Source organism: Apis dorsata, unplaced genomic scaffold (genome assembly GCF_000469605.1).
Source record: "Apis dorsata unplaced genomic scaffold, Apis dorsata 1.3 scaffold_631, whole genome shotgun sequence".
Taxonomy (NCBI): Eukaryota; Metazoa; Arthropoda; class Insecta; order Hymenoptera; family Apidae; genus Apis; species Apis dorsata.
Window position 1 is genome coordinate 1,031,133 of NW_006263826.1, and position 15,549 is coordinate 1,046,681.

Consider the following 15,549-nt stretch of genomic DNA (forward strand, 5'->3'; position numbering starts at 1 on the left):
AAATATATACATTTATTCTTTTTTTCTTTAATTTAATTTAATTTAATATTATAATAAAAAAATATAATTTTTAGTTTTTTGAAATGTCTATAAATAAATAAAAAAAATAAAATTATAAATAAATAATATATATATATATTATTATATTTTGATATTATAATTAATTGGAAAATAATAACTTTTCGAGAAATTTAATAGTCATTCGAGACAAAATCATCATTGATTAATTGATTATCTTCCTCTATTTCTTCATTTTCTTGAATTCGACAAATCGATAGGATATTATATATAGCATTTGGAAAAGTGGACGTTGGACCAAGAACGTGCAATCGTATATCGCATTTTTCTAATGTATATTTCCATTTTAATTCAGTGCGTTGAGGAAGTATCATCTCCTAATAAAATTTATTAAAAAATACTGAATTAAAATTATTACAATTTAAAAAATTATTATATTTTAATAAATTAAATTATTATACTTTAATAAAAAACATTCACAAACCTGAAATTCATTAACTGTGCAACCAAGGACACGTTCAGCTGCATCTCCGAATAATCGACAACCAATAAGATATCCTGTGCTGTCTCTTAAATTGACTTTTAGATTAAGACTCATTATATTTAAAGGCACGCGAGTTCCGTTGCCTGAAGGACATTCGAGATTCATACACGAATCTCGATTATCAGGAATGATTTTCTTACATAAAGCACTAAAAAACATGAACTATTAAAAAATATTGAGGAAAAAAAGGAAATGCACTAACCATCTTATAGATATTATTCCAGGATTTAAATTTTCCACATTTATATCCATTACGTAAGCCTTTAAAATCGTAGCAAATTGAATTCTTTCTCCTTGTTTTGATTTTCTGTTTAGTTTTTCCGAAATTTCTTGAATAGTCATAACACTCGTAATCGTATCCGCTAGAAAAATAAAAAATCAAATTATTATAATTTTTGAAATCAAAATATTGTTTCAAAGTAAATATAAAATTAAAAAGATATAAAGCAATATAAATCTCAATAAAAAATGATTCTTCTTATATATGCTTACGATTTGGTGTCACAAAGTTTCCGGACATAATATCATGTTCGTAAAATTGTACCGCGTTTCTTATAGTCGTAGTTTGCGATATATTTGGATTTTCGGTAATCATCGTTTTTTTAGCTAGAAATTCATAAACAAAGTCAGAAAAAAGTTAAAATTATATGAAAATTTTTCTTCAAATTCAATTTTTTGAATTACAACCTGTAGATAAAACAATTTTTTTTTTAAAATTGTCGTATGCGATACGAACATCCACAAGAAGGAGTACAGTACGTTTAGGTTCCCATAAAGCTGCTTTTTCTATCCATTCATCTTCCCAAAGTATTAAAGACACTACTTCATCCGTGGATCCGTCTACTGCTTCAAAATTACGGAACTTTATGTCCCTGCCATCGCGTGTTATCACATTTCGAATATCACTGATCTATTCAATACGAATTTTACATAAGTTTTGAAGTAAAAAGTAATATAAAAACAAAAATTTCGAAATATCTAAAATATTTCAATTCAAAATGTTTTTCTTATAAAGTTACGCAGATAGATTTTTAAAAAATCTTTTTTACAAATATTGTTTTATATTTAAGACAATATTAATAAAAATAAATTTAAAACAAAATTTTTATCAATATCCTTAGATGATTTTTAAATAAATATGATTTTTAAAACATACAAAGGTAACAACCACCAAGATGTCGACATATTGATCGCATAGCGCTTCTAAGTTCTCAAAAATGCTTTTCAAAGTTCGTAGTCCGTTCAGATTCTTAATCGGGAGCATCAGTAAAGGTTCATATTTTGCGCGTGTTGGTGCATCATGAATTTGTACTAACGCGTTGCCCTCGTTTACGGTCAAGTTACATGCGCTGGACACCCACGGCATGAAAAGTTCGTTCCTGTCTTCTGGACGACGCGCGATTACTTTTGGATTAATTACTTCCACTGTAAGTCAATTTAATTTAAATTTATATATAGTTTAATTTGATATATGTATAATGAATGTATAAAAAAATCAAAAAGTAAAAGAATTAGAAATTATTAAATTAGAAGAAAGAAAAAGAAAATATGCAGCGCATAATTCAAGTTTAAAGTAAATTTATATTCAAATTCAAATATTTTATACTCAAATTAAATTCAAACATTTAAATTTAGTTCAAATTTTGAATTTAAATTTTATTTGATAATTTAATTACATATATTATTATTTTTAATTTATTACAAACCTACGCTACCAATATGAAAACTGGAAAACAATTTTTTAACAAATTGTATACTGCCCCATATGGTTACATTTATAGAATCCTCTATAGAATCACGTAACGTGAATGTCCATACACTTCGATCGCCATTGTTAACTGTAATTATTATAATATATAAATTAATAAAATTATATAGATATTTCATGAAAAACTTTGTCATTTTCATGCAAAAATTTAATTCAAAGAAAAGAAAAAAATAAAATTCATACATCTCGTTCGTGTAGCATCAATCGTTTTCATATTGAAACTATTTACAATTATACCAATTACAAGTGCATTTTGCATACCAGGTTGTAAAGATTTTAATGCTTGTTTATACACTCCTGACATTTTCAATTCTATTTTAATTTAAACTATATCTATTTATAAACTATATTTACTTATAACTGTATATATTTATCTATAATCTATATATATTTATTTATAATCTTTATATTTATATTTTAAATTGAAATTCCACTTTGTTCTTAATATTGTTTCTGGAATAAATACAAAATAATTTTTACCGCCGTTGTTGCCAATATTTTAAAATTTAAAGTATTAATTTTTTGCGTATTTAATTTTTTCAAATTATTTTTAAGATAATTTTTATTTTGACTATTTTTTTTTAATCATTAATAAAATAAAATAAAATATTTTATTATATTTCTTGATAAAATCATTATTAAATATAAAAATATGAGTAATTCTGATAGCAAATATTAAAATATTATTATGAATCAGGCTTAAATGTTTCTGTTTAAATGTTGGTAATTCTGTCACTGATGACACTTGATTCATTTTCATTGACTAGTGACGTCGGTTCATGGGAGGTGAATATTTGTGCGAAGTTTATGATTTAAGATATTTTTAAAGATATTACAAGTGTCAAGATTTCATATAACCATGGCTGATAACGAACAGAAGGCAATGCAATTATTAGTGGAAGCTGAAAAAAAGTTAACATCTTCAAAGGGCTTCTTCGGTTCGCTATTTGGGTACGTTTATGACATCGATTTACTTGAACTCGTCCACTACTAAATCTGCAATTTCAATATGTATTTCATTTACTTTGATTTATAGTTAAAAGAAACGTAATTTTTTTTTTTTGTTAAAATAATTCATTTCTTCATATCTTTTTCCTTACCGTTCAATAGATCGTTCATTTCTACGTATTTTCACATATATATCTGTATATGTAATAATTTCTATTAACGATATAGCATATCAAAAACTAAATTAAATCGAAAAACATGAAAATATATACTATCTTTTAACTAACTATTTTAATCATTTGACGTATTAATATTTTATATTCATTTTTTATTATATTTTTACTTTTAGATACAATATCTGTTACTTGATAACTTTTAATATCTATTTTTTTTCATATATCATTTATGTTTCATATATATACATATATATATATAATAATACAAGTTATTAATATAAGTTTTAATTATTTATATATTTTTATTATTTATATTACTATTATATTTACTTATAGAGGATCATCAAAGTTTGAAGAAGCTGTAGAATGTTATCAACGTGCTGCAAATATGTTCAAGATGGCAAAGAATTGGAGTTCTGCAGGAAGTGCATTTTATGAAGCAGCAGAGTTACATGCTAAAGCAGGCAATCGTCATGATGCAGCTACTAATTATGTAGATGCTGCTAATTGTTTTAAAAAATCTAATATAAATGGTATAATGATAGTGATATATATTTCTAAAAAGATAAAAAGTATAAATAAAAATATAAATCTATTATTTTATATCTTTTCTAGAGGCAATCAGTTGTCTATTAAAAGCAATTGAAATTTACACTGATATGGGTCGATTCACAATGGCAGCCAAACATCATCAAAGTATAGCTGAGATGTATGAAAGTGAAGCTGTAGATCTTGAGAGAGCAGTTCACCATTATGAGCAAGCTGCTGATTATTTTCGTGGAGAAGAGAGCAATTCCTCTGCAAATAAATGTCTTTTGAAAGTTGCACAGTATGCTGCACAACTTGAAAATTATGAAAAAGCTATTCAAATTTATGAACAGGTAAGTTAAAGATTTCTATTATTTTAAATTATTGCCGAAAAAGAAAAGATTATCAAGTTCTGTTTTCTAGGTTGCATCTGCATCTTTAGAAAGTTCTTTGTTGAAATATAGTGCAAAAGAATATTTTTTCCGAGCAGCGCTATGTCATTTATGTGTTGATGTATTAAATGCTCAACATGCAATTGAACGTTATCAAGAACAATATCCTGCATTCCAAGATTCTAGAGAATATAAATTGATAAAGGTATAAAATATAGAATTTGAAAGATAAAGAATTTGAAAGATTTTATTGAAAGATAATAAATTTTTTTATTTAAATGTTATAAAACTTTTGTATATTTGAAAAAAATTCGAAGTTATTTTTCGATTCAATTTCAATTTCAGACATTAATAGAACATATCGAGGAACAACAACTCGAAGGTTTTACAGAAGCAGTAAAGGAATATGATTCAATTTCACGATTGGATCAGTGGTACACAACAGTATTATTACGTATTAAAAAGCAAGTTGACGATAATCCAGATCTGCGCTGATCGGTTGTTCCTATTTTGTGCTATTTCTTATCGATGATATTATTAATCCAATTCTATATGTATTCTTTTTTAAGTCATATCCTGCTTTCAGTGGAACTTGTAAAGTAGTTTCGTTTTTGTACCCAAATATATTTTTCATAACATCTCCTTGCTCTCTTGGCAACTATTACATTCATCATTTAAATTATCATGAATTTATAGAATATTGTCATTAAAAAATATAAAGAAAAAAGAGAGAAATGAACTTCAAATATTCTACGATCATTAGTAGTTAATTTAAAATGCCCATATACAAGGCATAAAATTAAATATAGAAATAAATAATATTTAAACTTTGTTGATATTCTCACATTTATAAATATATAAATAGCTTGCCAGAAGCTCCAGCTTGTGCAGTTTCATTTTGCAGCATGCAATTAATTATTCAATCAAAAATAATTTATGTTTATTCATTAGTCAGTAGATGTATAATTTTATATAATATTTTTAAAATTTGTTAATATTTATTAATAACTTGAAGTAATTATTAACAATAACAATATATATATATATATAAATGCAATATATAAGATTTTATAGTTACCGAAAAACAGTTACAAATTATGTTATTATATAGATTACTACTTTCAATAACAATATCATTCGATTCTGTATCTATGTTTCACTTGGAATTGTTATAACAAAATGATAGGTCGTCAGTTATCTTTACACTGCCAGAGTATCAGAATAATGAATATGGTATGCATATTATAATCTTCGGAAAATGATGTATTTTGTATATTGAATTTTCTTGTTTTTCTTAAATTTTAATTTCTGTAAAATTGTATTTAAATTACAATTTAAAATTTTAATTATATTTTCTATATTTTATAAAGAAGATTGAACATATTCATATTGTTGGAAACTGAAAATGACGGTGCATTTAATTACAAATATCATAACATCTTATTTTTGTTTTATTAAAATTAATATTTATTCATATTCTTCCATTGTTGAAAATTAATTTTTTCATTGTATATTTGTACTTAGACATAGAATTGAAATAACATATATTAGTAATTAAAAATGCGATAAATATTGTAAAAAAAAAACTTTATTTTAATTAATTTATTGTTATTTAGCAAATTGGATATTGTGAATTTACTACAATATTTTATATTTAAAATTGTATTGTTTGAATATACATTTATGAAATATATACATATATAAATATTCCATTGTTAAGTAGGGATAAGTAATAAAAATTTTTGCATGCACAGAAAATAATAAAGTGCATTTCATAAATATTGCGAAAAAAAAACAATTTTTGATGCACATAATTAATATTGCGTTATTTCCATTATGGAATAGTTTTGAATTGTAAAAAAAATTCAATAAAAAAGAGTTGCAGGTAGCGAAAAGTAATGTCTAGATTATATATTCTTCTATATCTTCTTTGAATATATATTACGAAACATATTAATATATGTACATATATGTTAATATATTATTTAATAATAATTTAATATTTAATAAGTAATCAATAATTTATTCATCAACGTACGATCAGTACTTGTTTTTTTGAAGATAAATAACATTTAAATTCAAAATTGTATCTTACTTAGTTCTAATTATTATTATGTTGCGTATTCAATTTTTTCGAAATCCTGAAAACAAATATAACTTAAGTAATTTAGACATCGTCATTTAATAATTGAAAAAAAAATGACTTTTAATGATGCGATTTTTAATGAATTTGTAAATTGTGAAAGTGCGTATTCAATCATTTTTAATTTTTTTTTTTATAAGAAATCACTTAAAATTTATTTTTTTATTTTATTTAATTTAATTTATTCAAATAATGTAATGGAAAAAATTACTATGTATGTATGACATGGATACTCTGGATTTATATTTCTTTATTAGAAAACGCAGAAATTTGTTTTTGTCATTCATATAAAGATTTATTTATATATACATTTACGTATCTTTGTATTTGCTTTCTGATGATAAAAATGAAACTATACTACGATAAAAGAAACTCATATATTATTCATTTATTTTGTTTTATATTATATGTAAAACAATGATTGCAGTGTTAATATTTAAGCAACAGCACTACGTAATAGATTTCTTAGTATATAGCAATTAACATGCTTAAAAAAATACACGCTTGTAATAAATGATAAATCTATCATACCACGCAAAATATATTTAAATCATTTTATAAAGTGTCGTAGTCGATATTTAAATATTATATCGAAACTCTCTAAATTATGGAATGTTAATAAAATAGATGATATAATAGTGCTCTACTTTATTTAAAAATTTCATAAGATTAATTGTATAAAACATGTATAACTTTCTTTCAATATAATATTTAAACAATACATAAAATATATATCTATATATTATATAATGGATAAATATTATAGTGTTTTCTTCGCATTGTACACATAGATGATTGCATATTATGATAATATTACTTTGTAAATAAAAATAATTGAATACAAAGCTTAGTGTCTATATTATGAATCATTGTATTTTTAGTTTATGAATTAAAATAAAATTGAAGTTATTAATATTTCTAGAAAATAAAATAAAATATTTTCCATAATATTATAAAATCAATTTTAAATATAACAACCGCTAAAATGTTTAATGTAATATGATTGGTTCATATAAAACTCATATTTTTAACAAATTGTGCACATTGTATTACTTGAAATATTAATTATTAATATTATAAAATTAAAATACAATATAATATAAATCATATCGAAATAAAAATTAAAAAATCATGATTACTTTCCAAAATTGTATTGAAAATTTCAACCAATACGTAACAAGCGCTATAGGAAAGTGGTCTTCCTCATTGGAAGAAAGTATTTTGATATGCACACACACATATATTTCTTGTCAAGAATGCGGTCAGTGAACTGCTGGTCTTAATATTTGAATATCGATTAAAAACAATTACATCCTCAAAATATCTAAAGTGAATGGATAAAAAATTAAATAAAGAAAACTATATAAATATCGTATCGTAATTATACTAACTTTTACATATTCCATTTCAATTATATTTTTTTCATTTTATACAGAATTCTTATTTGAAAGGCAGTACTTCACGTACGAATGCTCGAAGATTGCTCGTTCTAATAGATGTGCTGTGAGCACTGCTTTCGATTACTCCGTTTTCTTTGCAAATCATTTTCTTAATTAATTTCAACTATACAACAAAATATAGAAACAAAATTTTTTTGTTTCTGTTGTGAATAATTAAGCCCCGGATCATCGAAATAGCAAGAGAATCTTGCTTTTAAATACGTTTATCTTGGGACAGGTGAGCGACCTATTTTTTGCAAACTACTTTGTCCAAAAAATAATTTTTTGCTCTCGCTTATTGTTCGAAATTTTCGAAAATTTAATTTAACTATTTTGTATTGCTGTTTTTTGCTTACACACGCTTGATAATATAAATTAAACCAATAATATCGCGGGCAATCTTTGGCACCTCAGTCACCTATTTTATAGGTTGGGTTTATAATCTCGACGAAGTGAAAGTACGTAATAATAGTCTATTAAAGAGAAAGGATTGAAGATTGTACAATCGAATGAAGATGCACGTTGTCAACGTTTTTTTACGGCGAACATAGCAACCAGAAATTTGTATGAACTTTATTTTCCATTACATTGGTACCATCTGTATTCACTTTAATTAAACGTATCTTGAAAAATTTATAACGAAACACTTTTAATTTTATAGTATACATTTTTTCACAATTTATGAAATATTTTAACAAATGATTATTTTAATATAATCTTTTATATAATTTTGTATATAAAATTTTTATATACATAAAAGTGCACAGATTTGTAATAATATAAATGTTATTACAGAATGGCACGTGGACAACAGAAAATTCAATCACAAGCCAAAGCAGCTGAGAAAGCTGCAAAAGTAAAAAAACAACAAGGACATAGTGCTAATGAGCAAAAAAAGGCTGCACAGAAAGCTTTAGTTCATGTGTGCATAGTTTGTAAGGTTAGTAATGTTATTTATTTTTTATTGTAAATTTTAGAGTTTATAATATATATTTATAATATAATATAATATATTTTATAATATAAAATAATGATCTGTTTATAGGCACAAATGCCAGATCCAAAGACATATAAACAACACTTTGAGAATAAACATCCTAAGAATGATTTACCAGAAGATTTAAAAAATATATGAGAGTAACATGTTGCACAAGCATGCAGGTTGGGATGGAGAGAGCAACAAAAAAATTATTACAAATGACAAAGTGATATAGTTCAACATTCAACTATTAAATAGTCACAAACAAGAAAAATAAATTAAATCTTGTTAGTGTTTAAAATGAACTATCGCACAGTTAACAATTGAATTTTTGTGCACAGCTCCAAATTGTAATATTATTGATAATTCATTTGTAAAACAAAATTGTTCATTTTTTTCCAAAGATACTCAATAATGTTCATCTAATACATGATCACTAAGTTTTCATTTGATTGAAATATGTATATTGTTAAAAAATAAAGTTAATCAATTTAGCAGAATAATTTACAAATGTTCATGCATATTTTAATGTTACAGGCAGTAAAAAATATTTATTGTATTTTTCACGAGTAAAAAAAAAAAAAGAAAAAAATATATGCTTATGCTATATCTTTTATTCAAATTTATAATTAACGAATTAAATGTAATAGAAAAAATTATTTGCAAAAAATAAGAAACTGCCATTTTTTTATAATGTTTTTGCCAATTATTCTACCAATAAGAGTATTAAATGTGTAATATTATAACATATATGTAATTTTCTATATGAATATTTGATCATTAAGTTTTCATTTATTTGTGCTTAATTAATATTAATTTTTAAGCAGATAATAAGAATAATGATAAAATAAAACTTGATATCAATTTTTTTACAAAATTAAATTTTATTATTTTTTATTAATACTTTATATTAATATTTAGTGCTATTCTCTACAATATTTTTGCATATTTTTTGCTTTTTCATGTGAGTAAATGATTATAGTATGAATATTATGCAATGATTTCTTTTTTTCATTCTGATTTATTTCTGACTTATATTATTATATATTTGCTATTATATATGAAAAAAAAACATATAGAAAAGTACTATACAAACGTCGTATTTATCGTATTTAAAAGAAAACCTGTTATTCTTGATAATTTTCAAATATAATATATTTTTCTTAAAGTATCTTTTAAAAATTTTTATCAGAATCTTTATTGAAATTTTTCTATTGTCGTTTGATTAACTATTTTTAAATATCTTAACATATGTTTGACATAGAAATAGTTTGTATGTGAATTATGTAATTTATTTTGAAAAAATAATTAAAATTTTATAGTATAAATTGTTATTTTGTTCAAATGATCTACAATTATCCATATTTATCAAAAAGATTTTTAAACAATATTAGATTTCGTCCCATTTAAAAAATAAAAATAAAAAAATAATGAATAGTAAATATTTTAAAATATTCAATATTTTTCTCTTCCTTATCTTAAAAAGGATTTCGCATTTTATTTATCTTTATTTTTAATAGTATAATTTTTTAATAGAATGTTATAAAATTCATTTCTACTTCCTTTGTTGTCGAATCAGACTTTTATCTATTTAAATCCCTCTGCTTTTGCTGAGCTATCATGTACATATTAGGTTGCAAGATCATCATCTTAGAAATTAAAGTAAAGTAAAACCGAGAATGTAATATCTATATTTTTTATATTAAATATTAAGATAATATTGTTATTTTGAAGAAACAATGAAAGTATCTTCAATTAACATGCCGTACTTGGTTTGTAATTATCAGCTAAAGGTATAAACAAAAAAAAACAAGTAATAGTAATAATAATAGTAATAGTAATAGGAGAAAGATAAAAATAGAATAAAAATTCAGAAATTTGCGCCATTTTTAGAGTCGTAGATTTAATTTAAATTTAAACAAAAAAAATAAGAAAAGGATAAATATAGAGTAAGAATTTATTAATAGCGCTATCTCTCGAATATCTTTCCTAAATCATTTTAAATCATTAGAGATGGTACTAATTTCTAATTTTTACTCTACTTTATCTTGCCTTTGAAGAAATGTTTTTAGCATTCGAGTGATGGCGTTAACAGTCAATTTTTACATTATCTCTATTTTTCTCCCACTATTTTTTGTTTTTTTTTTTGTATTTCATTTGCGGCATTCTAAAGATGGCGCTGATTTCAATATTTTTATCCTATCTCTATCCTTTTCCTACTATTTGCTTTCTTTATCTATATTTTATCTATATTTCTTTATCTATATTTTTATATTTAATCTTTATTTATATTTAAGTTTCATCTATGATATTGATAGCGTTGATTTTTACTTTATTATTTTACTTTATTGACTGTCTTTGATTACATTTATTTTACAAAATTTATATGTTAAAAAAATTTCGATATTTGATTATAACTTTATTGTTTTTTTTTTTGTTTAATATATTAATTAAGAATTTTAATAGAATATATTTTATCTAATCATCTTGTATCTCATCATATCTGTGATAGTTTAAAGAATATTTTTTTATTTACCGATAATTAAAAACATCAACAAAAAATTTTACTTTTTCCTGTTGTATAGAATTTTTTATCGCATCTTGCTGTTTATGAATCTTTATCAATAATTTCAAGCAGGATTTCTAGCTGAGAAAGAAATTACATCATGCTAAGTTCATGGAACTTGAGAATCTTATATATTGTATGGATCCATATTCATTTCTCAGTGTCATTCTGCTACAGTGTACGATCACATTATTAATTATAAATTTGTTTCAATAGTTTCACGCAAATAGAAATTATTAAATAATTTTTTTATACTTAAAATTCTTTCGACAATTATAATTTTTTTGTTTTTTATTTTCATCATCAAGAAAAATCAAGATTACTATTCAGAATATTCAAAAGGTAATATCTTATGAAATCTTATATATATCAAAAATAGAATTATTTCTTTATATTTCAATTTTTAAATATTTAAGTACGTATTATTTTTTTTTATTACATCATACAAAGTAGAAGGTAAAGAAGTAATATTATAGTAATAATAATTCACGAAATATTTAATAGTTATAATTATTAATTAAAAATATGATGAAAATAGTAATGGAAAGTTTATTCTTGTATAAAATTTGATAAAAAATTAATTGATCAAAATTCTGTAAATATTTAAAATATTTTAAATAATATTTAAAATTAAAAAGGAAGATTATAAAATAAATATTTTAATTATAATAAATAATAAATCTGTATTAAAAAATACGATATACCCAGTGTAATATCTTCTCATATTATTTTATATTAAATTTAAATTGCGTTATAGTTATATACTGACGCAATAGTTTTCCGATATTTGTCACATTTTCGTAATAAATTAGTATGATATATCGTAAATAATAAGAGACTATATATTAAAATTCTAGATAAGAAGGTATACAGATTTAATTAACTTATATTGTTTTCATTATATCCATTTTATAAAAAAAATATATTATATATTTTCTTTTTAATTAAAAATTTAATTGCTTATCATATTATATATTGTCAAATCATCGTAACGTAATAAAACTTCGTATCAATTAATTTTTTAAAAATTAGTAGTTTAGTAGTTACAATCAACATAAATATTATATCGAAAATAATCTAAATAGATTTCATCATTTTCTGCTTCTCGCAAAAACGAAATTTGGAAATAAAAAAAAATTTTTTTATATTTTACAAACGTAAAATAATGTTTCACTTTCATTACACAAACTAACAGGATAATGGATTCGATATTTCGTACGAGATCGCTCGGTACGGCAGCCGAGGGCGTTCGAGATCAGTATGCAGATGGAAGAGCTGCTAAGGTGTGGGAAGTGTTCATTGGCGACAAAAAACAGAGAACTCAAAATTACAGAGATTTCTTAGTTGGTCTATTGAGAAATAAAGGATGCAAAAGAATTTTAGATGTGGCATGCGGGACTGGAGTAGACTCAGTGATGCTTCTTGAAGAAGGTTTCGAAGTGGTCAGTGTTGACGCTTCAGATAAAATGCTAAAGTATGCTCTGAAAGCTAGATGGGAACGTCGAAAAGAGCAAGCGTTCGATAATTGGGGTAAATATTATAATGTATTGATGTCGATTTTGTTGTGATTTTTATTATTATATTTATTTTATTTATCTGTGATAAATGATCAATTTTGTTAAAAATAAGTATTGCGATAATGATTAAAAGTAAGCAAATCAAATCGTAATTATTTTCGATCGACAATTTTCATCGACGATTAACAAAAAGATAAAGATTTTTACGATTAATTATTATTGTAATGTATTTTGACAGATAGATCATGATCTATATATATAATTGAATATTTCATTGTTATTGAAAAAAGTGTATATGTAAAAGAGATATAAATGCATCATTATGAAATCATAGATGAAAATTCATTAAAATTTAAGTTTATTAAGAAAAGGAACTGAAACGTTAATTTTTCTAAAATTTTTTTTTTTTTATTTGTAGAAAATAATAATTATCACAATCAAAATTAAATGTTAGATTCTAACGCATATTTTGTTCTATTTTCTTTTAACTTTTTCACCGAGGATTATACCGAATTCTTTCTAACCTAACTTTTTTTTATTACTTTATTATTCAATATTATTATTCAATAGTTGGAAAGTGATAATATTTTTTTTCATCGATTTCTTTTTTATTTTTTTATATTTTATAGTAATCGAAGAAGCAAATTGGTTGACTTTACCAAAAGACATTCGTCATTTGTTAAGAGATGGATTTGATGCGGTAATCTGCTTGGGAAATAGTTTTGCTCACATGCCTGATACGTTTGGCGATCAACGAGAGCAGAGGTGAAGACGATATTTTTATTTTGTTATTAATTAAAAAAAAAATTGAATTTAATGTTTTTATTGAATGATAAAACAGGCAAGCGTTGCTAAATTTTGAACGTTGTGTGAAACCTGGTGGTTTACTATTAATCGATCATAGAAATTATGATTTCATTATCGAGACTGGTAATATACCTCCAAAGTGTATATATTATAACGTGAGTATATTTTTTGAAAAGAATTCGTTGAAATGTTAAAATTTTTAATTTTCTTATTGAAAAAAATAATATTTTTTATTTCAGAGTCAACATATGACAGATATTAAGGCGTCGGTATTATTTGTTTCTGGAAAACCAGCAATTGTGACTTTAGATTATATTATTACGATGGATGAAGGAGAAGACGAAAATGAACAGCAAAAACAAATCAATGAATTCAGATTGTCTTATTATCCTCATAAACTTAGCGTGTTCACGGAGATATTGGACGAAGCATTTCATTATAGAGCCAAACATACTATATACGGGGATTTTAAAAATTTGGAAGAAATAAAAAATGCTGGTTTCTATATACACGTGATGGAAAAGCCGATATAAATGCATTTGAGAGAATCGTTTTGAAATTTAAACTTTGTAAAACTTTAATGCATCTTATGATATAAATATTATATTCTTTTTATTTTCTTATTTATCTTTACTATTTACTTTTATATCGATTTTAAATATTTTAATTTGACCTAGACTGATTTTTAAGATCTTTTTTAATTTTTTTATTTTATATACTTTTATTTTATCTTTCTCTTTTTTTCTTCATTATATACGATGTATATCATAATAGTTATAATAATATAAAAAGAGATAATAAAAGGAAAAATCAAAGGAAAATATTATAATTGATTAACAAAAAAAACTTGTTCAAGTTTTAATCTTTTTTTTATTATAAGTTCGAAAGCAGCTTTCTTTTGAGTATTCTAGCCAGGCTTCGTTCGATGCTACAATTTGATCTCTCGACGATACAATTTTTCATCTTTTATTTTATGTTTTTTTTATTTATTTTTTGTTTCAGTGGTTTTTTTTTTGAGCGGTCGTTGACGCCGATTCGTGAACCTCGACTTCTTGACTATCGCTGTTTTACAATCCATTCGAACGTTCCATGCTTCGCAAAATAAAATTGGGAAGACTAGTGAACGTAAGATCGTGGGAGATTCGAAGTTTCAATTAGTCTTTATGGTTAATACTTAATTCTATTCGTTCGCGAAATGAAAAAATCCTTAGATATTTAAATATAACCTCAACGTTGACATTTCGATTCGATCATTATTCACTGACATCGTTCGAATATCATTTAACCATAAAATTTATCGTTTTTTTCTTTAAAAGTTATCGTTACTACTATATATATGAGAATCTATATATGAATTTTAGGTTATTTACATATTTTATAGGGAAGAACCACAGATAATGTTATAATTTGGAAAATGTTTCAAAGATCGATAGAAAGTATTCTTTAAATAATCTTGATTAGAATCAGTTATTGATTCAAGAAAATCGATATTTACACAATTTATTGGATTCGTCAAGAAGATTTCGATTATTCCAGCGAGATACGATCGAATCGAAGAATCATTACAATCATAAGCCATTTTTTTCGAATGTATAGTTTTCATTTATATAATTTTATTTATATATATAATTTATATATATATATATAATTTATATAATTTTATATATATAATTTATATATATATATATAAATAATTTTCATTCGATGTCTTCTCGAGGTTTTGT

At 23.5% G+C, this 15,549-nt stretch overlaps 4 protein-coding genes across 9 annotated transcripts; 3 read left to right on the top strand and 1 right to left on the bottom strand.

The window, feature by feature from the left end:
* Window positions 1–128: 128 nt before the first annotated feature.
* On the bottom strand, window positions 129–2,725 carry LOC102672548 (meiosis-specific with OB domain-containing protein). The gene is made up of 8 exons (XM_006621583.2): window positions 2,514–2,725; window positions 2,269–2,400; window positions 1,719–1,987; window positions 1,250–1,472; window positions 1,055–1,168; window positions 765–924; window positions 503–710; window positions 129–395 (listed from the first exon to the last, which is right to left on the bottom strand). Exons 1-8 carry the CDS (start codon window positions 2,632–2,634, stop codon window positions 192–194), a joined length of 1,431 nt encoding a protein of 476 aa, XP_006621646.2. The 5' UTR covers window positions 2,635–2,725; the 3' UTR covers window positions 129–191.
* LOC102672416 (alpha-soluble NSF attachment protein) lies at window positions 1,971–5,101 on the top strand. Of its 2 annotated transcripts, XM_006621582.2 has the most exons (6): window positions 1,971–1,989; window positions 3,098–3,281; window positions 3,791–3,987; window positions 4,070–4,335; window positions 4,406–4,579; window positions 4,720–4,869. In XM_006621582.2, exons 2-6 carry the CDS (start codon window positions 3,190–3,192, stop codon window positions 4,867–4,869), a joined length of 879 nt encoding a protein of 292 aa, XP_006621645.1. In that variant the 5' UTR covers window positions 1,971–1,989; window positions 3,098–3,189. The 2 variants fall into 2 exon arrangements, with proteins under 2 accessions (XP_006621645.1, XP_031369148.1); XM_031513288.1 differs by lacking the exon at window positions 1,971–1,989 and having other exon boundaries at window positions 3,190–3,281; window positions 4,720–5,101.
* A 2,610-nt stretch (window positions 5,102–7,711) lies between these two features.
* On the top strand, window positions 7,712–9,438 carry LOC102676525 (zinc finger protein 706-like). Of its 5 annotated transcripts, none has more exons than XM_006621619.2 (4): window positions 7,744–8,194; window positions 8,386–8,547; window positions 8,752–8,896; window positions 9,002–9,438. In XM_006621619.2, exons 3-4 carry the CDS (start codon window positions 8,753–8,755, stop codon window positions 9,089–9,091), a joined length of 234 nt encoding a protein of 77 aa, XP_006621682.1. In that variant the 5' UTR covers window positions 7,744–8,194; window positions 8,386–8,547; window position 8,752; the 3' UTR covers window positions 9,092–9,438. The 5 variants fall into 5 exon arrangements, with proteins under 5 accessions (XP_006621680.1, XP_006621682.1, XP_006621681.1 ...); XM_006621618.2 differs by having other exon boundaries at window positions 8,386–8,520; XM_006621617.2 differs by lacking the exon at window positions 8,386–8,547 and having other exon boundaries at window positions 7,712–8,194.
* A 2,206-nt stretch (window positions 9,439–11,644) lies between these two features.
* Window positions 11,645–14,648, top strand: LOC102676389 (glycine N-methyltransferase). The gene is made up of 5 exons (XM_006621616.2): window positions 11,645–11,843; window positions 12,687–13,031; window positions 13,648–13,783; window positions 13,860–13,980; window positions 14,065–14,648. Exons 2-5 carry the CDS (start codon window positions 12,701–12,703, stop codon window positions 14,356–14,358), a joined length of 882 nt encoding a protein of 293 aa, XP_006621679.1. The 5' UTR covers window positions 11,645–11,843; window positions 12,687–12,700; the 3' UTR covers window positions 14,359–14,648.
* The last annotated feature ends 901 nt before the right edge of the window (window positions 14,649–15,549 follow it).